At 29.8% G+C, this 26,741-nt stretch overlaps 2 protein-coding genes across 3 annotated transcripts in view; both read right to left on the bottom strand.

The window, feature by feature from the left end:
• LOC129957068 (sodium/potassium/calcium exchanger 3-like) overlaps positions 1-9,663 on the bottom strand; it is a 29,970-nt gene extending 20,307 nt beyond the window's left edge. Inside the window, exons 1-2 of the mRNA XM_056069205.1 lie at positions 9,078-9,663; positions 4,423-4,629 (exon numbers count right to left, since the gene is read on the bottom strand). Coding sequence (XP_055925180.1) covers positions 4,423-4,629; positions 9,078-9,213 — 343 coding nt within the window. The 5' untranslated portion in view covers positions 9,214-9,663. The remainder of the gene's footprint in view (positions 1-4,422; positions 4,630-9,077) is intronic.
• Positions 9,664-15,512: 5,849 nt separating this feature from the next.
• On the bottom strand, positions 15,513-22,725 carry LOC129957643 (intracellular coagulation inhibitor 1-like). Of its 2 annotated transcripts, none has more exons than XM_056070077.1 (2): positions 22,329-22,725; positions 15,513-17,868 (listed from the first exon to the last, which is right to left on the bottom strand). In XM_056070077.1, exon 2 carries the CDS (start codon positions 17,851-17,853, stop codon positions 16,729-16,731), a length of 1,125 nt encoding a protein of 374 aa, XP_055926052.1. In that variant the 5' UTR covers positions 17,854-17,868; positions 22,329-22,725; the 3' UTR covers positions 15,513-16,728. The 2 variants fall into 2 exon arrangements, with proteins under 2 accessions (XP_055926052.1, XP_055926053.1); XM_056070078.1 differs by lacking the exon at positions 22,329-22,725 and adding an exon at positions 18,777-18,882.
• Positions 22,726-26,741: the final 4,016 nt, after the last annotated feature.

Genomic DNA, 26,741 nt, shown 5'->3' with positions numbered 1-26,741 from the left:
GGCGCTATAGAAACAGGTTGCGGTAGGGATGGTCCATTTTCAATGGGTGGAATCGGAAAGAAGTCTGGGGGGGTATTCTTTTTCTTGGCGTCAATGTGAAGCGATAACAGAAAATCTATTGCTCATTCGTCTTCTCGCTTTAATCGCAGTTGCACGTATCTTTATATTCGCTTAACTTATTTCTTTTATATTTTATTAATCTTTTCTTTGGTTAATATTAACTGCATTTTATTATTTAATATTTTTTTTTTTTTGTCTCGTAAATTTTGACATCCTTTAAAATGCCTTTTCGATTTAAGAAAGGAGAGACTTTAAAATCACAAGCACGTAAAATTGTGCATAATGTTGCAGAGTTCTGCTCCGAAGAAGCTGCAGCAAAATCTTTGAAGGTTCCTCTTCCACAAGCCATGAAAAGAGCTGCTCAGGCGACTGGAGTGTCGGAAGGCACTATTAGGAAAATTAAAAATGAAGTTTCGACACTGGACAAAACGGAAGTTTTGAGTACTCCTGGAAAGCACCGTAAAAGGCCTATTGATCGAAATTGTGAAATTGACGACTTCGACAAATGTGTTATTCGTCAAGCAGTTCAAGATTTTTACGTCCAGCAAAAGAAAGTGCCTTCTTTAAGAAAATTACTTCCCGTATTGAGAGAGAAGTTGAATTTTCATTGGAATAAGGAATCATTGAGGAAAGTTTTGCATTCAATGAATTTTCGCTGGAAGAAATGCGCGAATAAAAGAAAATTTCTCATCGAAAGACCTGATATTGTGTTTTGGAGAAACAACTACTTGCGAAAAATGAGGCAGTACAGAAAAAGTAAATGCCAGATAGTTTTCATTGATGAAACGTGGGTCGACAGTAATCTAACATTTAGAAAATGCTGGCAAAGTGATACAATTTCAGGAGCCGAAATAAATGTAAATTCCAAAAATCGATTGATCATTGTGCATGCTGGCTCGTCCACGGGATTTATTCCTGGCGCTCAATTAATTTACAAAGCGTCAACTAAAACTGGTGATTATCATGGCCAAATGAATTATGAAAATTTTGAGAAATGGGTGTTGGAAAAACTCATTCCAAATTTGCGCCCAAAAAGTGTCGTGTGCATGGACAATGCTCCATATCACACAAAAGTTGCAAATCCGACACCTACCAAATACAGTACGAAGAAAGAAATGACCGATTGGCTGATTAATAACGGAATAGAATGCGATATGAAAATGAGGAAAGCGGAACTGTATTCGCTAATTGATAGGAATCGCCCTAAAGAAATCATATATAAAATTGACAGCATAGTAAAAGAAAATGGGCATTATGTCTTGCGACTTCCCCCCTACCATTGCGATTTAAATGCGATTGAATACGTTTGGTCTTCAGTCAAAAGACTCATCAAAGAGAGAAATATAACAGGAGACTTAAGTTTAGAAAACTTACAGAATCTGTTGTGCGATGCTTTGGGCGGAGTGTCTTCCAAGGAATGGGAGGCTCATTGCCGTCATGTGGAAAAACTTGAAAATTCTTATTGGGAAAAGATGGAATTTTAGAGGAAGTAGTAGACGAACTGGTAGTTCAAATTTGAAGTACTGAATCGGATTCCGATTCAGAAGAAACGGAATCATGTGACAGTGATTCAGAATTTTTTTAAGAAACTACACAACTGTCACTCGATCTCTGCTAGTTTTGTCATTTTAAAATAATATAGTTTTGCATTCTTTTAATCATAATTAATATATTTTATGAATAAAAAGTGAGTTTTAAAATTGCTTTTTTATTTCTTTTCGATTATTCAATTATAGATTATAGCAGAATGGAATTGTATTTAGTCTAATACATTTTGTTTCTGATACATTGTTATTATTTTCTATTTTTTTCATTAATGTGTTCTTGATTTCTACCATTCATGTTTGTGTTAATAATCAAAAGTTTCAGTTTAACATAGTTTTGATTGTCCTTATTTTTTAAGGTCTGTTTTATTTATTTATTTTGCAGATTTTACTAAATTTAAAGCATGAAATTTAGTTAGTTAATTGCTGATTAATTAATTTTTATAATTGTTATGATAATACTTTAAATTGTAGAAAGTGAAACGAAGAAAGAAACAATAGATTCTAATATTTATCAGGAAATAATAGAATATTTTAGCATGAAGTTACTATGGGCTAAATTAAGATAAAACCTTGGAAATTAATTAAATTGAAATTAGAGTTTAAAATATCATTATATATATACTTTTATAGCTTTTTCTGGATCAAAAACTTTTATTTAATGTTATAAACTGATATTTAATAAAATAATTATCGTAAATTAGAATTTAACTTTTTAGCATAAATAAGATCGCCTTTTGAATTGATCGATATATGGAACTGGAAAATATAGAAATCCATTTCAGATTATATTTATAAAAAAAATGCACAGTTCAAACTTTTAAAGCAAATTATACTCAGCTGTTTGTATAAGTAAAATTAATTGATCATTCATTTTGAATTTTTTATTTGAAAAGTGTATTGAAAATTTATTAAAAAAAAGTTCTTGCAGGGAACTTTGAATTCCATTATTTTTTAAACAAGTATATTTCACAATTCAATATTTTATTTTCATCGAAATTATTGAGTAATTTCCTTAAATCTACAGGTATAATTAATTTAGTTATCTACTATCACAATCATTGTCAAGATAAAAAAAAATGAGGAGGGGGAAAAAAACCCGTTGTTTTAACCTTTTGCTCTTAGTGTTAAATAATAATTATGAGAAATTGTATTTATAGTTTAAAAAAAAAAGAATTACTTTGAAATTCAAAATAGTGATTCTATTATGCTATATGAAAATATTTAGAGATTAAAACGATTTAATTTCTTTTCTGGAATTGAATGAGTATATGCAATTATTAAGAAGTAATTCTATTAAATTTTTATCGCTAAATATTATTCAACTATATAATGGTATGAAAAAATATTATATTATAGGTAGCGCATTACTTTTTTTTCAATAAAATAAAGAAAAATAGTCATTTATTGAGACTTGTTGTCTCGCCTCTCTGTAGTTTCAATAGCTTTCCTTCTTCACTAGGATTCCAAGAATCTAAAAATTGTATGCACGTTAATGTGAGTTAGAAGGATTAAAGTATTTAACGAGATTCCTTTCTACTCAGGTGCACTGATTGTGATAGTAAAACGGTAGCAGATATGTATTCTCAAACGGTATTGATAGGCTTTGAATAGAAATGTGAAGAACATTAGGAGTGAAGAATTTTCAACCCCGAAATGATAAAATGCATGCAGGAATTTGGATCCTTTATTGCTTCGAGGATACATTGAAAGGAAAAGCTCATTTATCACTCTTATTTGAATTGACAGCTCGTGAGAAAAATTTTTCTTTGAAATAATTGTATTTCTTTTTCAATATAGTATATACATCAGAAAAATAAATATAAATTTGGAAAGGTTTCAAACCTATTTAACAATGAGCATTTTACTTTAAAACAAAATAAAAGCACTTTTATAAAATTTATGAAATAAGTACGATTAATTATGTTAAATTACGATTAATTATGTTAAATTACGATTAATTATGTTAAATTAGATTACCTCGCGTTTGCTGCGGAGAATTTGATATTAATAACTTATATAAATTTAGAGAAAATGAAATGAAGACGATTAATGTTTTGTCATGCATGATTTTACTTCTTAATTTTTTTTTTCTTCTTGTGTAGTCGTTAGACATACAAATATTTATTCAGTTTTTCTATTTGATTTGTTTTGTTCTTTGTATACATATGACAGGAATGCCGGATATTTTCAATATTCCGAGTATGCAAATGATTTTCAGCTGAGTGAATTATTTTTTTAAATTTGTTTTCAAGAATTAAATGCAATAATACCAAATATCGCCACTTTGGCGCTAAACGTGCCAATGTAAGAAACTTGAATGAATTTCTACCTCTGCGAAATGAACTCTTCCTACAGTAACCTGTTTCTATAACGCCCGCCGTAAACATAGACGAATGTCTAGCAGTATTCTTGTCGTGGACAGACAGTAACTCTATTGGGGAAGAGGGTCCCCATCTGATTGTCCGTAGGCACTTAACTGTGTGTGGTGAAACGGGTGACGTTACGTCTGGCCGGAATGCCAATTGCCATGTGAGGAAAAAGGGGAAACGTTATAAGCTATATTCCATATTAATCATTTAACAGCCAAAAAATTAATAATCTGAGTGAACAAGCTAGTCGCTGAAGACGAGTAGTAAAAAAAATAAATTTAATTAATTAAGAAATTAATTTATTTTGAATAAATGAATTATTTTAATCATTAACTATAATATTTCTGTTTATTTTTTATTTATTTTTTTCGCTCGCAAGCAATAATTTGTGCGGAAATTCGCTATGTGTGGTGAGGCGCCGTAGAAGATTTTAAAATCCTACTTACTGTCTGCGATGATTTCTAGCGAAGGAATGAAATAAACGTCGCACACGACAGCAATCATGGCACAGACGTAAGACAGGATGAGGAAATGCACCAGGACTCCCCCCTTTTGCCTCTCCTCCTGAGTGAAGAAGTCCTCTGGGAAGGAGTGTATACCGGAGGGGATGCACTCCTCGCTGCTTTCATTAGTTGTTGCCAGGAGTCGACGATCTGAAAAACAGAAGCAACATGTTCTCTACTAGGAAATGATAAAATTTAAAAATATGCCCCCTTTTTTTAAATAAGAAAACACGTGCTTGTTAAAGCATTAATAAGAAAAAAATATTTTTTATCAAAATTTTAAAAACAAAATAAAATCGTAAAACTATGAGTGATAGAACTGCTGTAACTTAAACTGTAATTTTAATCACGCTTGATTTTTTTTAATTATACATAAATATTTCAGGTGTGTTTGAGTGTGTGTGTGTAATGATATCTCTTAATTTAATTTAAACCTTTATTAACTTTCTACTTTTTATCCTAAATGAGCCCTATTACTTTTTTCTAAAATTTTCTAATCCTAATCCCACTTTTTTATTTCATTATTTCTAACACGCACTCTGAAAAATTCCTGAATTTGTAATTCTCACGCTCCGAGCGAAGGGATGAAAATCCCTAACACTCGTGACACAACTATATTTATATATAGTTGTGTTATGTATATTACTACACACACACACACACATATTATTTATATATATATATATGGGGAAGGATAAAGCGGCATACCGATTAAAACAATGTTATTCGATCCGAAATTTTTGTCACCAAAAAGTATCATTCAATCAAATGAAAGAATATATTAAAGAAATCAAGACGAAGGTTTCAGACTCTTTTATAGAGCACGTCAGGCTTAACCATAGCCAGATGGATAATTGTTATGACTTGTCTAATGGTTCATGTCTTTCAAAAGAAATATCTTACTTAACAGTCTAAAATGTCAGTAATCTGGACGAACAAATGGGTCGCCAAAGGCAGCTAGTAAATATTAAAGCAACTTCACTGGACAGTACTCGGACATTCTCCCTCTTTGTTTGACCTTCTATTTGTTTGACCTTCTCAAAGATATATTAGGATTCAAAAAAAATTTTATCGCATGCGAAAATGGAAGCCAGTTGCGTACAAATGCTTCTTACTATTCGATTTCTTGTTTATTATACATATATATATATAAAACTTCAATACAAAAAGAGTGTAAATGTTAAATGAGGATCTTAATTTTAACTTTATACTAAATGCGACAATGGTATTTTAGTGACAAATTTATTACGTCAAATTGATTTAATTATCTATGAATTATTAATTCTTTAGCAATATTTCCATAGCCATTATTTTCCACTTCCAAGTTTTCGGCTATCGACACAAACAAAAATTTTGAAAGCCAGAAAGAAAATTTCTCACTAACCCCTTCGCATGCAAACACCACTCTGACTCGCCCATCAAATTACTGAATGTTTAATTTTAAAATCTACAATTAAGTAAAAGTATTAAGTAATTTAAAATCCAAAAATCCCTTAAAAGCACTTCAATATTATGCTTTAATATCTATAATAATAATCACTAGAATCAAAAATAATAATAAATATCCTAAATAGGATATGTCATCTAATTAGTAAGCTAAATAAATTCATTGCTCAAGGGGTTCATCCGTTCTTATTTATGTCTGTCGGTTATAAATATATTCTTTGTGATTAGCATGCGTGTCACAAGTTTGAAATACTGCCCTACATTTTGCCGTTATCATCCAATTCAACTGATTTCATAATAGTTTGCGTACTGGTCACGATATTTCTCGTTTTTAGCAGGCCGAACATTGTGGCCAGGCCACGAAATATCTCGTTTTCCTTTTCTTTTCGGCTAAATTGATGCATAACCAATCAGAGTCAAATATTTAACACGTTAAGGACCGCGAAGAAATCTGTAAGACATACGCATGGGACAGCACGTTTTTAGGCAAATTGTACGTTCTAAAATCATCCTAACTTTGTTATTTATGAAGCAATAGCAGACGGGATACGCAGAACGAGAAAACTCGCGTGCGGTCCGTAACAGATGGGACGCGAAACACGAGAAAATTTGTCGGTGGTCCTTAAAGTCTTAAAACAAGATACTGCTACAAATCGTGCTGAGTATTATTGCACAAGGGAATATGCTTGGCCAAATATCACACTCTAAAGCATTATTCAAGTCTGTGAAATAAATAATACTTAAAATGTAAAAAATCTTTTATAATAATTAGATGTATAAAATATATAGTAATATTTAAAAATGCTTTATGTAAATATAATACCAAATGCAAGTTAAAAATGTGCATATATGCATCCTATTGCTTGCCAAGCATGCTACTAGAGCATTCAAAAATTTGCGGGCCCTGGGAGTGCACTGAGAGGGAACGCCATACGCAATGCATTAGTATAAAATCAGAATGATAACATTTCTTCAAAAAAATAGCATTTGAGGAACACAATAAATCTGCATGTCATAAATTGGAAAAATGATCTAAGGTTGGATTTGAGAAAATATTTTTTTAAAAATCTGTTTTTCTCACATTTGGACCCCAATTAAGCCTGCACATAAAGTATGCAGTATAATGTATACAAATATTGAGAGTATGCAGCTATATTGCATACCTTTATCCTAATTAAACTGTAATTGGGTCGATTCAGAAATTCAGTTAATTGTATGAAGCATATAAATTCAATAAAAAGACAAACAAATGGGAAAACTCAACATTAATTCATGAAATTAAATTGATCAAATGTAAGAAATAGAAAACTATTAATACCGCAAGGATTATATATATAAAAAAATAGAAACCTCAAATTAAGTTATGTATGAAGATTCCTTAGATAACAATGTATAGAGTTCATAAGAACTTTAGAAAATACATACATCCTAAGATTTCATGAGAACTTTAGAATATACATGCATCCTAATTTAGTTGAAATATATCGAAAAGAATGCGTTTTAAAAGAATGACTAACTACGATTGAGAAAGGACAGCTTAATGTTATTAATCGAGTTCATACTATCTGATTGGAGGGGGGGGGGGTATCTTCTATTCACCTAATTTTTTGACGTTTTCCGATTTTTTTTCTCAAGTATAGAATAATTTTGAATTCTCGAGATTCGTTTAACTAGGCATAATATTTTGAACTTCTAATATTCTGCTTCGTGTAAGAAATAATATGAATGTGAAAAATAATAAATAATATTTGTTTTTACAAATCTGGAAATGTTATGAATCCTACATTTACTTAATCGAAACATTTTATCTTTTAAGACAGCAAAGAATTAAGAATTCACTTGTATCCGAACCATAACGATCGCCGTTGTGAATAGAATGCATTATTTTTTTCTTTTATATTTTTTAAAGAACTCCAGGAATAATAATATAAATTGCAGGAAGTGTTAACCAGGAAAAACTACTTACATTTAATTATCACTTCAACTTAATCTATGGGGTCCAACATAAATTGATTTATGCGATGGCAAACCATTAAAGATGAAAACAAATTCAAATTAAAGTATCCGACCAGATTGTAAAAATGCTTTTTCCCGAAAATGGTTATTTTCTTATCATAAAAAAAAGTCCAAACTTGGTAGATTCTAAAACAGACTATGTTTTTAATATATGTAAGATAGAACTATAGATACAGTAGCTTTAGATACACAACAAATAAAAATGAAATCGGAAACAGGGGTATTTTTAACCGAAAACGAGAAAATTTTATTTTTACTTTAAAATTCTCCAAAATAATATTTCATGTTTATATTAACTCTCTATCTATTAAGATGTAGTTTGCTTATTTTTGGAATTTCAGTTTTAAAAGCCTGAAAACTACATTCATTTACAGAGCATTTGTATGAACTCATTTACAAGTGCAATATATAAACGCATTTTCTGAAGAATGAATATTTCACTGTGATTCATTCATGCATTACATGATATCTGAAATAATTCAATAAAATTTCATAAAATTTGGTATGTTTGGTATAGACCGTGGATTTTAAGGTAGCTTCATTTAGACGGTTTTACAGACAATTTAAGCTCAAAACATAAACAAATTTTGAGAAAAAAAATCCTTAACGGAAATTTCAAATACTCGTAAAATTTTTATTTATTAATATAATTTTTATCTTGCTGTTTGTTACATTTTATGTAGTTTGAGCTATATCTAGGTGAAATAAAAATTAAATATTTCCATTATTATTTTAATTTACTCTACTTTTCCTAACGTTGAAAATTGTGCTAAATGTTCATTAAATAAGCTTTTTTTTTTTTTTTTTTCAAAAACTAAGATTAACGAGTGTATTTTTTCTTCTAATAGTGACCTTTCAAGTATGTTTTAGCAATCTGTTGCAATAAAAAAAATTTTTTTTTTTTTAATTCGTCTCATAACCTAGTCGGATATCTTAATATAGTATAAGAAATGATATATTATAAAAAATCATATACATTTATTTTAAAATAATATTTCATAAGAATAAAAAATCTATAAATTCAGAAATTCACAATTTATGTAAAGAAAAATATCGAAATTCCGCCTATATTTGAAACATGCATCTTGTACACACAAAAATATATTTTTTAAGAATATGAAAGAAATAAAAATTACTTTTTTGATGTAGAAGTGAGCTTTCTGAGTTCTTGATGAGTGATTGCTGTACAACGATGAGTGTTGATGAAAACAGAAAGAAGCACGGCACTGCGAACAGGTAGCGAAATTTGCGGTACGTGGCAGGGGAACCCATCGTACCAGAAATGATGTATTTTTCGCCGTTCAAAATTAATTTCAGAATCGATAATTAACACATTTTATATCCGATGGGCGGCACGAAACGGGCAATTTCGGATCATTCAATCAAATAAACACTTCACGATACTTGGGGTACAAGAAGCTCTCGGTGTAAATTTTTGTTTCAGCCTTTCAAGCTTATTGTTTTCCGGCGTTCTTATCTTCACACCTTTGAACGAGTCTGTCCAACCATTTCTTCAAAAGCTACTTTTGTTTTAGTGGCGGTTGTTATCAGATAGGAGAAACGATGCTCTGAGGAAGTCATAACAATAATCAAGTGATAAATTATTTATGTTTAAATAGTTTATTATTATCTGTAACATGATGTAGGTTAGGATGAAAATGATAGTGGTGATTAGTTACTATTTTAATTGGAAATTGTGAAAACAATCAGGATTTTGTGCATCTATTGACGTCTGTTGTGACGCACAAGGCTTGCAAACATACTCCCGTGACCGTTTGTTTTTATTTTACTGAGATACGGGAAACCGGTTTTATAACATGTTTGTATACGAACGTTGTTTTTATGCATCAATTATGATATAAAAATCAAACTTCACATTTTATTTGCAAATATATTTTGTAAACAACATTTCTTAATACTCTATGCATCCGATTCGCAAATTTCAGCGTTTTACTTTCCCATCTATTTTGATGGTCGCAAATACACAACAGAATTTTACGAAAAGCCGCAGTTCGAGGGAAATTATATTCGGCAATAATGAAATTTCTTTTCAATAGTGTGGTGTAGAAATCTGCAGAGAGGCAATGTTGATTCCGCTGACATGAACGTTGTCTGACCAAGATTCAAAATGAGTAGGTAGTACCCAAAATACTATCTTGTATTTTTGAAAAGTGACGTTTACATAACTGAACCACAATAAATTAATATTTTAATTCTGATTTCATGCACCATAAAGTGCTCATTCGGTAAAATGAAATTAAATTGCTAAATTATCATTTTATTTTGTTTCGTTAACATCTTAAAATTGACTCTACGCAAGGGCCCAGCTCTATTGGAATTCGGGACTTTGAGCCAGGGTCAAAGAACAAGATTACCATCAGGAGATTAGTCTCGGTATTGAAGCAAGGGCCCGTCGGTTCGATACCCATTTCCCTGTTGCCATGGTTAGACGCTTGGATTATGTGAAAACTGTGGATAGCTCAGTAACATTAACATCCAATTTTTTGTAAGCAACATTAGAACACTTTTTTTGTGTGCGTGGACTCATCTTGTAATTTTGAACCGCAGTCAGATGACGGAAATGATAATCTGAGACGGCATCATTTCTTCATACCACTGGGAGGATAGTTTACCCCAATGTATTCAATGTGTAAAAGATTTACATGTACCTTGGTTCTTCAGAGAGACTGGGTTTCAAATTTGGTACCCTAAGGTTATGAAGACCTTACCACAAAACTGCTGCGATTCTTCCAGCATATCTTCCCATTATGGCTTAAGAGAGGATGTAAGATAAAATGGCGTCCTCGTCATCTACCCTGGACCAAAAAAACTCCAAAAAGCTCTGGCATATCTTCAACAATGAGGGGCTAATTTAATAAATGAAGTAAACATCTAAACACTAACTGTTCATCAAATCAATTTTGTATTATTGACATTCCGAAGACGTTCATTATGTAATATCACATACCACAGATGCTTAGTAAAGCTGAGTGAACAATTAATGTTTAAATGTCTATTTTGTTAGGTTAATGTTCTTCATTTAAAACACTCGCTACCATGATTCGTGCCAGTGATTCTGGCCACTATCTAATAAGATGCTTACTTCTTTGTTATCTCTTAATTGCAGTAGAAAATATAATACCTAATTAGATAGTAGGCGTGAGTCACAGGCGATTCACATGGTGTGCAGCTTTCTAAAACAGGGAAATATAAACTAAATATAGGCATGCTCTTCTTGCAACAAATTCTACACTGAATGCGAACTCTTTCTGTCACTCGGATGACGTAGTAGTCAACGTGTTAAATAATCCCAGGGTTATTTTTAGCATTGAAAATAACCTTACAAAATGAGGTGAATGTTTGAGCCGTAACTCACTTTGTCAAACTTGAAAACCACGCCCGAATATTGACTCTTAAATTAAGAGAGCATATTAAAATTCCACAGAGACGTAGCTTCGGAATTGAGTAATTGCGAATTTCAGATCCAAATACAACTGAAGGTTTACGGTGTAAAGGACTTCAAAAGGAGCAAAAGTCCACACGTTGGTAGATTTGAAATTTTATAGTCAAAGTTTAATTTAATCCTCATCACCTAAAGAAGGTTTGGAATGATGAGTTTCGTTCTAAAATCGATTTGTAGAGCTTCAAAATGAAGTGTCAATAGAATAAAATTCTTCATTAGTCAGTAGAAAGATGGATTAAGTCCACACACACAATATATCTTCATTGGGACTCAGTATCAATTTGAATCCCCCAATGCCGTGGGAGCCGTGATGGCATCATAGTAGGTTTAGCAGCCGAAGAGTCTCAAGCTCGAAACTCTATTCCACCCCGAGTCTTTTCATTCGGAGAAGATGTTACCAGCTCAGATGTCGCCCTCTTCATCTGGCCGAGGCTCAAAAGTACGAGATCCGTCCAAAAATAGCTCTAATGTTGCTTCCAAACATATCATGCTACACACGCCAAAAGATAATATTTTATAACTGTTATTCCCTGAGAACTGATGTTCCCTGGAATAATACCTTTATTAGGGAATAAGAAGGAATTCTAGGGGAAATAACTCCCGTTGGTTAGACTGGTAATGTTTTGAACATTGCTTGATACTAAAGCAGTTACGTGTAGATTGGAAATCTTTGCAGGGCAGACCAATGTGGAAGAGACACGAAATTTAATACCTATTTACTTCACAGATAGTAGACGGAAAAGGAATCTTAAAATTCTCACTTAAATTTTTAATAAATTAGAAATTAATTCAAATGTTGACGTTTTCCTTCAACAAATATGGAGCATATAATTGAACCAAAATCATTTTGATATCGTTTAATGCTAAATTATTAGCTTTACAGAGATATCAATTTTATTTCTGCGCATTTTTAGTTTTAGTTTTAAGAATTTTTTTCAAATTTTTTTAATATAATTTATATTTATGCATTTTATTATGATGAAGTTCAAGCCTTTCTTGATTAATAAAATCTTTAATCCACGTTTTTTTTTTACATTATTATGTTACGATTAAAACCAAACGATAAAATATTATGATTTTTTTTTAAATTGCTATGGGCATTAACTTTACAGCAAAATTTTCACTTTTGCTTTTATTAAGATGATACTGTTTCTAGAATATTTATATATTTTTTTCGCGTTATGTGAAAATCGTTACTCACAGAATGCAATGGCAGATGCAATCAAGCGGGAAGCACAATAGACAGATATATCCGTCTACATCATTACCATACCACGATGTTTCAAAGCAGCGGCTCTAATTTCCGAGTGTCTTTCCTCTTTTTTTATTTTTCAAGTGAACTAAAGCTGGAGGTCACAATTACACCGTAGCTGTCTAAGCCATTCCATTCTCGTAATTCTGAACTCTGTCCGGATGAAGAATACGACACCTGAAGTGGCACCCCCTCCTAAAATTTCCATACCACATCAGCAGGAGGTCATTTGGCCCAAGACATCAGATTTGGCGTGCACCAGGTCCACATACACAACGGATCTTTCGGGAGCCTCGAACTCGGAACCCTCCTGCTCCGAAGGCGAGACTTTGCAATTAAGCCACGAATTTATTCTCTTGAAAGCTTTGTGGATAACTTCAGAGTCTCATAATGCATCCGAATCATTAACATTATTAAGATGTGCACACATTAAACACTTGATTTAATAAGTCCATTAATTTGGAATTGAGAATATCCAAGCCTAAATTGCGGAAGATTTCTCTACTCTCAATACTCTTCCATGCTGCGATTAGACCCACGCACGAACTTAGAGAATCTTTCAACTCAGTCGCATTAGCTTTAGAAGCAGGATTGGCAAGGATATATATCTGCTATTCCTCTTCTGTACAAAAAAATGCGTCTTTTAAGTGCATCACGTCGACATGTTTGCAATTATCTTTAATACAAAATTCTTCAGATATGACATCATTTTCAGCTAATGGGTGCAATTAACATTTTTTGATATGGACAGCATTATGAATCACCAACACAGTCAAATGTTCTAAAGATTCCGAATTTTCAAATTTAATCCAAAATTTCTAATTACTCATTTTTCTACTTTGTCTCCATTTATAAAATCTACCAACTGAAATAAGCAACCTCCCCCTCCCCCCCAAAAAAAACACTTTCCAGCGAAATTTTATATTTTCCTTTTTTAGCGAACATTTGTGATTCCATGTACAGAAAGCATAATAAGAAATGAAAGAATCTTGAGTGATTCTGTTTCAGCAAAAGCAGTCATTACTTTAATGGTACCACCATAACAGGAGGTTAAAAATAATATATATACATTCCAATATATATTTTACAAGTTCCTTCCTTGAATTATTTTTCGCAGGCTTTTGTTTCCAACTGTACTTTAAAACAAACAGTAATGTGTTACATTTTAAAAATAAATGGGAAAATTGCTATAAAACTTCTGGTGCTTCAAAAGAAAGAAAAAAAAAATCTAAAATATTATTCCTTTTGTGGTTGTTGGAGTGTAACGCATGATAAATGAAATCAGTGTTATTGTGAATTGCATAGCACTTCGAAAAAGGAAGTTTTTTTTAGTTTAGTTATATTAACGTCCCGTTGTAAAGCAACACGAGGGCTATTTTGGGACGGACCTCGTAATTCTGAACAGCGGTCAGATGACGAGGACGACACCTCAGCTGGCACCCCCACCACCACACCAGCGGGAGGACGTTTGGCATGACGGATTTAACGTGCAACAGACCCCCTTACACGACGGTTCTTCAGTGGAATCGGGTCTCGAACCTGAAACCCTACGGCTCACAAGCTGAGACCTTACCACCAGGCCACCAGATCGATAATCTTGAATTAAAAAAAAAATCAAACTTCTGATTAAATACATAAATTCATCAAGAACATAAGAAATCTGCCTAATAGAGCTGCTTTTTAACAGAAAAATAGAGATGTACGAGTGGAATGATTTTTTTATGTACCTTTGTTATTAGATTTTTTTTAAAAAAAAGCCAAAGTAATGTAGAATCTATTAAAAAAATGATTTGCATATTTGCAGAATATGCTTCAAAAGAAACATTCAGTTATTAAACAGTATAATATTCTGTTTTTAGTATGACTGAGAATGTTGGTAAATTGCCACACTGTTTCAATTCCTATCAATTTCTTGAGCAGATACAAAATCTTTTCTCGGAATCAGGATTCTCATTTTTGTAGAGACATTCAAACTTAGCAATCAGTTTGATTTCACCCTCAATCACAGTTTAACTGTACCCATAACTAGAACAGATTTATCATTAACAAATGCTTTGAAAAATGTAATCAATAATAGCCTTTCCCTTCCAAATCTCAATCAAAAATAATATGATTCAAATTTACAAATAGATATTCGGACTGTACATATGATTCATATGATGAAATTAATGAATAGATGTATCAGTTCTCAAATTTTAATTTAAACAGATTTTGACATAATTAAAACATGAGATATTTTAATGAATGGTTTTGTTTTCAGTATTAATGATTTCATAAATGAAAAACATATTTCCCTGAAAATCAATGCTAAAAAAAGATTATAAGCATGGTATAAAATTAATTGCAATATTCAATGCAACCATTTTATAAAAATTTAAATTATTCCCTTAACAAATAAACAAAAGATTTTAATTATATCTGCAGAGTTTTATGCACATGATGAGCTACTGTTATTGTATAACAAATATCATTTAAGTTGTCAACATATAGCTTTATCAAAGAATAAAATAAAAAATATATTAAATGAAAACATTGCATTAAAGTTTAATAAATGGAAAAATTTGTGCAGCATTATAGTAGTATTTCGAAAGATACAACCCCAGTTAATTCCCTCAATAAAAAATATGATTTTAAACTGTAGTTAACAAATGTAAAATTAAAAAATATATAATTTTATCAAACCAGCTGAATAATGCAAATCTGAATAAAGTTAAATTTATCATAAAAACTGAAAACAAGATATCTGTAAATATAAATATGTGCCAAGAAATTTTACTATAATATAGAAGGCACTACGATTCTTGTAGATATGTAAACACTAAGGGAAACAGCACCAATTCAAACTGAAATGCATTATTAAAATCATATTTATTAAACATCTTGCATAAATTCTAACCTTGAATAACATTCTTTAGCTACAGACATATAAATTTCTAAACAATAAAATACAATCTGAAAATATTGTAATCTCAGTCGTTTTATATCAGGAACTAATAGAAACAGTCATGCAGCCTTTGAAAGAGACATCTGTTTACAAACAGAATTCAACCATTTCGTTTAACATTTATTAACTGCTATAACAGAAATTATCTACATAGCTCACACAGATATATTTTATATATAATTACATAACAAATAAACAACTACATGATTATTATAATGACTTATAAACAACAAATTTAAAAAATGCCACAAATTCAAGTTCTATTTCCATAAGATATAACAATTTCATAAGCTGTGTGATCACAGATTACAGCACATAAAAATTTATAAAAAAATAGTGAAATTTATAATTTATAAAAAATAGTAGATTTATAAAAAATGTAAAATAATTTAACAGCAGCTAAAGAATTAATGATAATTTACTTTTTTCAACATAATACATATATCACTACTGAATCCAGCTAAAGTTGACAATAGCTGATTATCACAATACTGCTACCTATTTCATTAAGAAATTCACAAATAATATGTGATACAAAATGAAAAGGTTTATAAAATTTATTTAATAACTGGATAGATATAAAAATTATATTAAAAACAATAATTAATAAATAAACAAAAAAGAAATTTTATTTTAATCCCTTCTAGCTTGCATTAGCATATAAGGAATAAGAGAAAATATGAAATATAGAGTATTCAATTTATAGTCTGTGTATTTTCAATAGGCGGTTCAAGGTCACATTTTCTACATCATTATTGGTTGTCTGGTACCAGTAATGTGGTAGAAAATGTGATCTTGAACCACCTGTAGAAAATACACAGACTATAATACTGGGTAATATTTAGAATATTACTAATTGACAGTGTTACTTAATAAGTGTTGTAAGTGTATATTTTCCTCAAAAAAAGAAATGTTATCAAGAAAAATTGTTGATGAGGTGATACACGAATAAAATAGAATACTAAAAATTCCATATTATAACAATATAATGAAAATATTCTTTTCTAACACTCAAAAGCATGTCTTGCCATCAATTACAATAAAGCTTACATTATCTTACAATTGCACCTTTAAAGAAATCTTAAAATACAAGTGTAAGGAAATTTAGTTGCCATCTATATATTCTAATTATAATTCATCTACTCTGCCCATAAAAAGGATGAGATTATTCTTATTATTGTATATCACAAACATGAAAGGATGATCTACAATAAATTCTGGTTGGTTAAATATCAGTGCACATCTCATCATCATAACAGCTGTGACAGCTGCAGCTTCACTGCCTTCTTCATTCACTACAAGAACAGCTTTGTGGATGATTTCAGAAACCAGAAGATCCCCCGAATCATTGATGTCATTAAGATGAGCACCACTATTAAATACTAGATTCAAACCCAGGCTTTCAAATTTCTCTTTCAATGATTTTGAGTACTCGAGTTTAAATTTTGGAAGTGCTACTTCCACTTTTGTGTCCCGCATATTTTCCTTTAGATCCTGAATGAGAGTGGAACTCAGAGAATTCTCCAATTCTCTCAAGCCATCTTTGGAGTTAGGTAGCAGAATAAGCATAGATATATCATCTCCTTTATAAAGAAGCTGGAGTGCCTTATACGATTCCTTTTCCACAAAATAAAATTTATCTTTCAAGTGCATCATATCTACTTGTTTGTAATCATCCTCATCACCTTTATTATAGAAATACTGCTTAAAGGTACTCTTTTCATCGAACGGATGGGACCAAAGCCCTTTAAAATATACAGCATTAAGAATTATCATCACAGTAGAAGGATCCAGGGAATCCAAAAGCTTAGGAATCATATTATTAGTTTTATCATTAACCCACTCATTTACCAACATAACTGCTTTTTCGCTTTCATTTATAAAATCAACCTCCTGGAAAAAGGCCTTAAAGAAATCTTTCAAGAGTGATTTGTATTCTTCTTTTACAGAGAAATCTTTGTAAATGAGAACACTGTTAGCATAATTTAAAGTGTAAGATTCCTGGTTAATGTCAAATGTATCAAGAAGCTTCTGAAAACAATGCTTGAGTTCTTCATCTTTGATGTTAGCAATTTCATATCCTAACACTTTTCTCATTTCCTCAGCTGTTTCATTTTGAGCACCACAAAACAGCATGGCTAAAGCTGTAGAGATGCTGAATGGTGAAAAGAAAACATTGGTGTTTTCCTCGGCCAACAATTTGTATAAATTTATTCCCAAGTGGTTACTTGCTTCTGCCACAGATGAGTCCATTTTTTTCTTTGATACCTATAATGAGAAAAATAAATATAGGACCACATTTAAAAACATAGTCACATAGATCATATATAGTAATAAAAATTTTAAGTGGGAGCTATGTAATGTAAAACACGCAATCTATTGGTTCTTTGTTGTGTACTGATAACTCTATATCAAACAGTTAATGAAAAGTTTTATAGGTCAAATTTTGTTAGCAGAAAATGACATGTTTATAATCAAATATCATGAAAAATCTCTTTTTCAAAGGAAATACACTTTTTCAGAAAATGAAGGTATATTGGAACTGAATAGATGATTCAAATATTATATGAAGTACATTCGATACTATAAAACATTATCCTTTAAATTTTTGAAAATTAAATTCAAATTTCAAAATGCATATGTGAATATTTTTATAAAAAGAATATTATCTATTTTATCGGTGATCTATATCATAAAATTTTTAATTCATTTCATTTTTTTTTACTTTTTTTTTCCCTATGTATGATTATTTTAATCTAAAAGTTATTTACGTTACCCCACAACATGAGGTATAATAAGTACAGTAACAAACCTTAAAAAAAAATGAATATTCAGTTTTATTATTTAAAATAAGAGGTAAATAAAAAAAACTACCTCAGATAATATAATAAAAAATATCATTTAAAAAAGTTCACATATTTAATATAACTTGACAACTTTAGCTTACTAAAGTTGAAAATGGCCCATTTCATTGTAATTTAACACAACCTTATCTTATACTTAACTAATTAAAAACCTGAATTAAAATTATTTTTCACTCCAAAATGGAATCGATTCTTTCAAGAATGTTTACTTAGAATTTGAGAAAATTCAAAACTAAAATTTGGTTCTTATGATTCACAAAAATATTCTAAAAATTAATGACATTTAAATTTAGAATATACCAAAATTTGTACATTTTAATTTAAAATCTTTATAAATGGGCTTAAAAATATTTGCTTATAATATAAATATACTCATTTTATAGAAAAAAAATTATTTGATTGTTGTTAGTATATAATCAAATTTAAAACTTCTTTCTAATAGCTAAAAAAGTTATAGTTATTTAAAAACCTGTAATGCAAAAGTGTATTTAAAGATTTTTGAATGTTAAATATTTTGAAGCGGAAAAACCTTGGTGCAAATTACTAATTTTTAGAATATGAATAATAGTAAATAACAAATTCTTTCAATTTTACCCTTTAGAATATAATTTTAAATAGTCGATAATTACTTGTAGTGGAAATTATAAATTCAGAAATTAATAATTTTAAAAGGTAATATAGCAGTAAATTTTGTAATACATTAAATAGAATAAATATTAACTTTTTACATCAAATTTTAAAATTGTACAAAAAAAATTCTGAAACATAAGTGGATCTGAAATTTTATTGTTAGAAATTCAAAAATGATATTACAAGAAATTTCTTTTAACTAATCGATGAACAAAATCAACTCATAATTAGATTTTTTCTAATACTATGAAATGTATTTAATCCTATTATTTTTAACTAAAATTTCTATGCATTATTTTTATTTATTTTTTTCACTATCCTTTGGTGTTTCCAATTAGCAAGACATTATCAATAAGCCAAATTTTTTTTGGTTAATTCAAAAGAAAAAAAAAAGATTTTATTTTTGTTATTAAAAACAATGAATTAATTTTTTTAATAATTATAATTGAATAGTTTATATTATTAAAATCCATCAGTAATTTTGTTTCACAAAATTCACTGATGAATCTTTAAAGCTCTTTATTCATGTGAATTTTACTGATGTACAAAATACAAGGAATTAAAATGTAAATAAAGTTTCTTTAAAAAAAATCAATATGTTACAGGTAAATTGAACTGAAGTTGTATTATAAGGTTTTACAGTATAATTGTTGTTTTCAAAGCAACATATACTTGATATGAAGATGACTTACTTACAGAAATTAAAATTTTGAAAACATTTAATAACAACAATTATTACTTTATTAAAATACTTCAGTATTTTGTATCACTTATGTTTCATTTTTTAAAAATAATTAAAAATAAATGTTTACTTTCTTTTGCAATTTAAGAATATCATTTTTTTAATTACAATAATTTTTAACACAGTTTTTTTTTTAATTCTGGATAACTCAAATCTTCAATGAGATAATATTAGTTTTGAATTAACCCTGTTTCACTTTATATAGTCATTTTTATCAATGATTTTAATTTTTTTCAAATAATTATATAACTTTTATAAAATAATATATAGTTAGCTGCTGATTAGATTAGTTATATTCAACAAAATAAAAACTTCAATTTTGAACTGTAAACACGTGGTTTCATATATATATGCTCAAATTAAATAGTTTTGGCTACCAAAGGTACTGAATTATCCTATTAAAAAATTCCATACTTTATTTGTCTAACAAGGTAAATATTTTAAACATTTTTAAAAAGTGAAATAATAATAACAACGAAAGAAAAGAAAACAGGCAGGTAGAAAATAACACAATACAAAAAACAAAATTAACATATAAAAATAGTTGCTGCTAGCATACAGAAATAAGTATTCACAGTAAAACAATACAAATGTAATAAATATTTGTACTATAAATAGTCATATTTTCTCAAATTACAGCTTGTTTGTATAATTCATTAAATATACAAAAATATTCATGTTGAAAAATTAAGAAATATCAACAAAATTTAAACAACAATAACAAAATTATTTACAAATAAAATTAATGAGCAACTTAAATTTTTCCTACTTGATTCAAGTTAATTAAGTGGATTGTTTTCATTAATTTCAATTTTAGCTTTAGTTTTTATTATTATTATTTGGAGTAACTTATTAATTAAGTGAAATTATCTTAAGCTTTTATTAATCAGCCTTATTTTTTTTTCTTTCTAAAACTAAGAGATTTTTACAGAAACTAAGAAAAACTAACACCTTTTAAATCAGATATAAGATATGAAAATAAGCTTTTAATTTATATGCAGAATAAAAATATACAAATTGTATTTTCATAAAAAAATTTTACTAAATAAAGTTTTTGATGAATTGTTTTCAGAAAATATATAAGGAATGAATTAAATTAGATATTAGTTGTGCATTTATTTGCTATTATATACGATTGATCCAGAAAGAAGTATTAAAAAATAATTACTCATCTAGTATAAACACTTATACTGAAGTATTTTCAGGGTCATTTATATAGCATCATTTCTTATCAATGTTCAAATTTTCAGTACTTGTCAGTTATAACAGCAACCAAACAGGGACTAGAAAAAAATTTTCACCAATTTGGTAATTCCATTATCAAGCTATATGGCAAGTGACTCGCATGTTCCAAAATTTTTCATAATAACTATTTGCATTTGAGTTTATTTTTATAATTTGGCAAAAAAAATTCTTGATTTAAGGGCGCTTTTTTGGCTACTGTTAAAACTGAATTGCACCAAATTTCCTTATATCATAGATAATTTAATAAATCAACCCAAAAATTATTTCAAAATATTTTCTATGAAACTCCTTGAATGACAACTACAATTCGAATATCTCTTCAATCAGCAGAAATGTTCTATTCTTGAATTATTTTCTATAATGACATACTAAAATTTTACATACTTCCCTAAATGTAGCTTTAAGAAAGATATCAATTGCAATTATATTATTTTCTTTTGAAGGTTTTGTCTTCATATACACAAAAGACAGAAGTACAGTCAATGTCTGGAGGAATTCATCCTCAAATTATGTGGAATACTATAATTTTGATCTAAAGAACATATACTAAAATTGATAAATTTGTGTTATTAAGAAAGCATTTATACAAATTAAAAAAAAAAATAGAGCAATATAGTCTATTGTTGGACAGATATGGTCTAAAATTTAATTCATAATGTAGTAACTGAATTATAGCATTACAATTATGAAAAAGTGGCCAAAACGATATTCAGACAATTCTAACAATAAAACCACATATCAAATTTCATTCCTCTGGTCCAGGGCAACTTTTATCAGCCCATTGGCATACATACACACAGATTGACATCCCATAGACATATTTCATTGAAAAACTTAAAGAAATATATTGTTTTATCGAAAAAACCATATTTGATCGAATTTAACCAATCCACTTTGTTATTTTTTGTGCTCTGGTAGATAGGTGGTTTGATTTGGTTTCATTGATAAATTTGGTTTCATCAAAATCTATTTGCAATATTGCTTCTCCGTATAACTTGTATTTGAAAAAATATACACACATATTCTTTATATTTATTTAGATGCTTTATATTATTAAAAATAACATAAAGCATTATAATTTATACTTTATGTTATTTTTAATTTATGATTTCTCCCATAGAATAAATCGAAAGAATATCATAGCAAATAAACGCCCTTTCCTTAATTTTTTACTGATAACATAATTCATTTTCAGTAGAAAATAATTCGTCATCAGTGTATCTGTTAATGATCAATAGCATACTTACTTGAGATGGTATTAATATTGCAATGTATTTCTTGATTAAAATAAGCTGGCATAAAAGAACTAAACTTATTATAATTCGTATTATAACTAATCGGTTTGGAAAACCTCGTAACACATGCTGTTGCTATAGTGATATGCAATATAGAGGTGAATCGTTCGCGAACGAACGGACGAAACGAACGATTTAACTAAGTGAACGAACTGATCTAGACGCCATTTTCTGTAAATGTCGTTCGTTCGCAAACGACTGGTTGGTTCCGGCCTTTTCGTTCGGGAACTAATGTGCGGACCCAGCTATTCTAGATCACAAACTGTGTGGACCCTACTATAAATAATGACATTCTCGAACTGTGTGGACCTTGCTATTCTCTGTTGCGGTTTGTACACAGAAAAGGTGAGAAAGAAGAGGCGGTTGGATGGGTCTCAATGTCGCTTAGCGAAAGAAGAGCAGTTCACCTTGATAGATAAAACGGCATGGTAGAAAGGTTTTTCTCAGTGATTTATGTTTCTTCCCGTCATTTAATCGATAAATTGGAGGGTTGTATGGGGAGAAGGGGTGTTGATACCATTGAGGTTAAAGCATTTTTGCTTTGATATTATTGTTTCTAAGTAAGGGAATTCAGAGTGTTTGATTGTAAGGCGATTTATTGAACTGGGGTGAGGAAATATAATCGCTTTTATAGACTGATGAAAATCCATTTCAGAATATATGTTTGCAGATACACTGCATTTGAAGAGTAAAAATAATGTTTCTAAGAATGCGAGACTAAAGGAAAAAATTAATTTAAAAGAACTCAAATATTGCTTGTAAATCTATAGGAATATTTCATATAAGAATGTTATAATAAAATATATTAAATCAAAATTTTCTTTCTTTAATTATACATATTCTTCGATTTTTAAGATAAGATTAGGAAGAAAATAGGTCGATGGATTTTTCTTAAGTTACAAGCATTGTTAGCAGAATATATTATTTATTTGGCAAATAAAAATAAATTATATCACTTTTTCTACAAACAGAGATTGAAATGGATTGATTCGTTAGCTTTAATACAATATCTGGAAGCATACTTTACAACGAAATAATAATATTCAAACATAGCCGTTTTACTCTCAAATGAGTAAGGTATTGTTATGTCTTTGCTTCCTCTATCGGGTTTTTTTTCAAGATTTGACGGTCGATGCAGAAATAAACAGTCCTTTAGTACCCACAAATTGTAATCTATAGTAATAACAGCCACAGCACACAAAGCGGCCAGATAGAATTCAGCAGGAGAGGGAATCTTCGTAGCTTCACTCTACGGTCTCTCGAAACGGCTGCAATTCTCCACTGTCTCCTCGCTTTAACTGTATCCAGCTGCCGATACACTACTAAACGACTGGCTACTCCTCACAGGACTCGATACTGCTCCCACAATCAACCCAAGGACTCCGCACATAGCTCAGATCAGCAACTTTCCGCCTTTGCTTCGTTATCCTCTCGACGACTAGATACACGACTCCGACACCGTTGAGGACTACGATTGATTACGACTCCCGTCTATGGTTACGATTCCTTGCAGTTTGAGACTGTCGGCTTTTTATAGTTCCCGGGAGGCGGGCAAAGAAGATTCTGAACCAATTAGACGTGTCTCGGTTCCTATTGGATGAATCGATAAAATTCTAGAAGTTTCCAATAATATCTTTGTCTCCAAATTCGTTGCCAACAGGTCGCCAAGTTTGTCGCAAAGCTCTGATATCACTGACGCGACACCCGATTAGCATCCAATAGGGCATACCATAAAACGGTCTTTCTTACAATGAAACTATTTGTGCTTGGAAGCAACATTACAGGTTTGTAACAATATATATTTTTCTTCATTTTATTTCAATAAAGAAGCTTCAGAATGAAGAGAATTAGAATGTGTTTTCTCCGTAATTTGAAAAATTTTATTTTAACATTTGCTACTAATTAAAAAGATGTAGGAATTTATTCTTAAATGCAATGTAAATAATATATTGTAAGAATTTTTTTAAACAATATTTTTCTCTTACAAATAACTATTTTTACAATATATTATTCTTAGGGGTAAAAAGATTTCGAAAGTATACTTATTTGAACATGTATGCCAGTTTTATTTAGTAAGAAATTGTTTCGAACTTTCTTCTGATCTACAATTTCATAAAGAATCATTTACATCACGTGGGAAATGTTATGCCTTTTATAAATTGTGCAATATATTTAATTAGTAGGTATAAAGAAATAGGCCAGAATTTTTTTCGAGTAATTATCTTTTTGATATAATATATATTTTTTGTATACAAATGTTATATCACATTATAGACTTAGAAGCAGAAGCTCAATTTTTATAATATCACACTGAAAAAAACCCCGCAGAATGTCAAATGTTGATTTAATCTCATTTTTATAGAGGGCATATAATGTTCTAATATCTGATTGGATATATCTATTAGCGGTTATCATACGTATAAATGTTCTCAATCTGTTTGTAAATAATTTCTATAGGGAAACGACATTTTTTTGTTATTGTTATTGTTGAATACGCTGATAAATAGAGAGAAAAAGAAGCCCGAAGAGTTTATTTTTCCAAGTTTCTTTTTTCGAAAGAAACATGAAAAGAACGAAGAAAGCGGTATAATCATTATTTTCTCGCATACTAAATTTTTTTTTTAAAAAAAAATGCATTTGCCCAAAAATTGAACTCAGCCAAATTTTTTGACTAGTGAACTTTTTAAAAACTTTCAAAGAGTGTAAGGAATCTCTTCATTTTAGATTTTATCTAATCCTCCCCAGCAAAAATAAATAAATGAATAAAAATCACTTTTGAAATTATTTCTTATTTTTTTTCTACTTACTTAATAACTGCAAAAAAGATAAGAGCTAGATGAATGAAATTTGATATGCAGTTTTATCACTAAGAAAACACAATTTACTTGTAAATTATCAAATGTTTGGTATATTATTTAATAAATTATGTCGTGATATTAAAAAAAGTATGGTGTTTTATGATATTATTTGACTTTTAAAATGGTATAGAATATTTTGTGGAATAATATGCCTCAAAGTTATTGAGTAAAATTTTAAATTTTTGATTAATTTTATCTAATTTAAATTCCGAAAAATTCCTTCTTATCTTAGTTCATAGGTTGTATACATAACTACAGATGATCTGCCTTCAACGTTTTGGATCATTTTTGTATCACACAATTTATAGATAGTCTGTTTATAAACATTAACATGTTAAAATATGTATAAAGATGTATATTTGATCATACATAAAATATGGCACACAAGAGTGACTAAACTGCCAAATTAAAAGGAGACCCCACTCACAGATGTTATAATTACTAGGCAAGCAGATACTATTCTTATCATATACTCGATGAAAAAAAATTCAGAGAAACAATAGCACAAAATAGAATATATTCATATAGCCAAGTCTTCTCTTAATTGTATTAAATCAAAATGTAAACACAAAATTATTTCTTGGTTCCTTTTGTAACATATTTTTAAGCCAATTAGTGGTATTATAAATAGGAATTCAGTATCTCAGAAAATGAATTATTTATATAATTAGTAACAGATGAGAAAACAATTTTTTACGAGCCTCGCCCTACAAATTTATCTGGGATCACCAATGATCAAGCAATGCCTCTGTTAAAAAAATTTATTTATTGAGTAAAAATTTAGGTTTTATTAATAAAAAAAAATCCCTTGCCTTCAAAAGAAAAAACTTTTTGTCCGTATCTAAAGCAAGTGAATAATTGAAAAGAAATCAAGATCACAAATCCTTTTTCTCTCAATTATCAAAAAAAAAAAAAAAAAAAAAAATGCGGGTGGGGGGAGATAGGATTGGTCAGGGGGTATATATTAATTTTCCTGGTGTTTGTGTGAAATACCACAAACACATGTGGAAGGCATGCCCCGCAAGGAGGGCTCGCTTACACAATGGTTCTTCAGTGGAAGCGGGTTTCGAACCTGAGGCCCTCCGGTTCCGAAGCCGAGACCTTACTATCAGGCTACCGCGGCCCCCAAGAGTTCCATAAAGTAATAGATTCAAATACTGACAATTTTTGATGGCCAGTAAAAAGAACCGAGAACATTTTTTTACCAATACCTTTGTAAAGTTTTAACAATGAAAGAAAGGATCAGCATTTGAATAAAAAAGAACTAAATGGTTTTCTTTAATTAAATGTAAAATTAATTATTGAGCGGTTTTGAAGCCGAATTAGAGATATTGTGCTTGTCTCCCTGTCGGATTTGCCTTGCCCCCTCCCCCACCCCGTCAGCAAATCTCTGCCGACGCCTCTAATCAGATTTTTGAATTAAAAAAACTCAAACTTCTGATTAAACAGATAAATTCTTCAAGGACATAAGAAATCTGCCTAATGGTGTTGCGTTTTAAGAAAAAAA

Source organism: Argiope bruennichi, chromosome 11, assembly GCF_947563725.1.
Source record: "Argiope bruennichi chromosome 11, qqArgBrue1.1, whole genome shotgun sequence".
In the NCBI taxonomy this organism is placed as follows: domain Eukaryota; kingdom Metazoa; phylum Arthropoda; class Arachnida; order Araneae; family Araneidae; genus Argiope; species Argiope bruennichi.
This window is presented reverse-complemented; position numbering and strand designations above follow the sequence as displayed.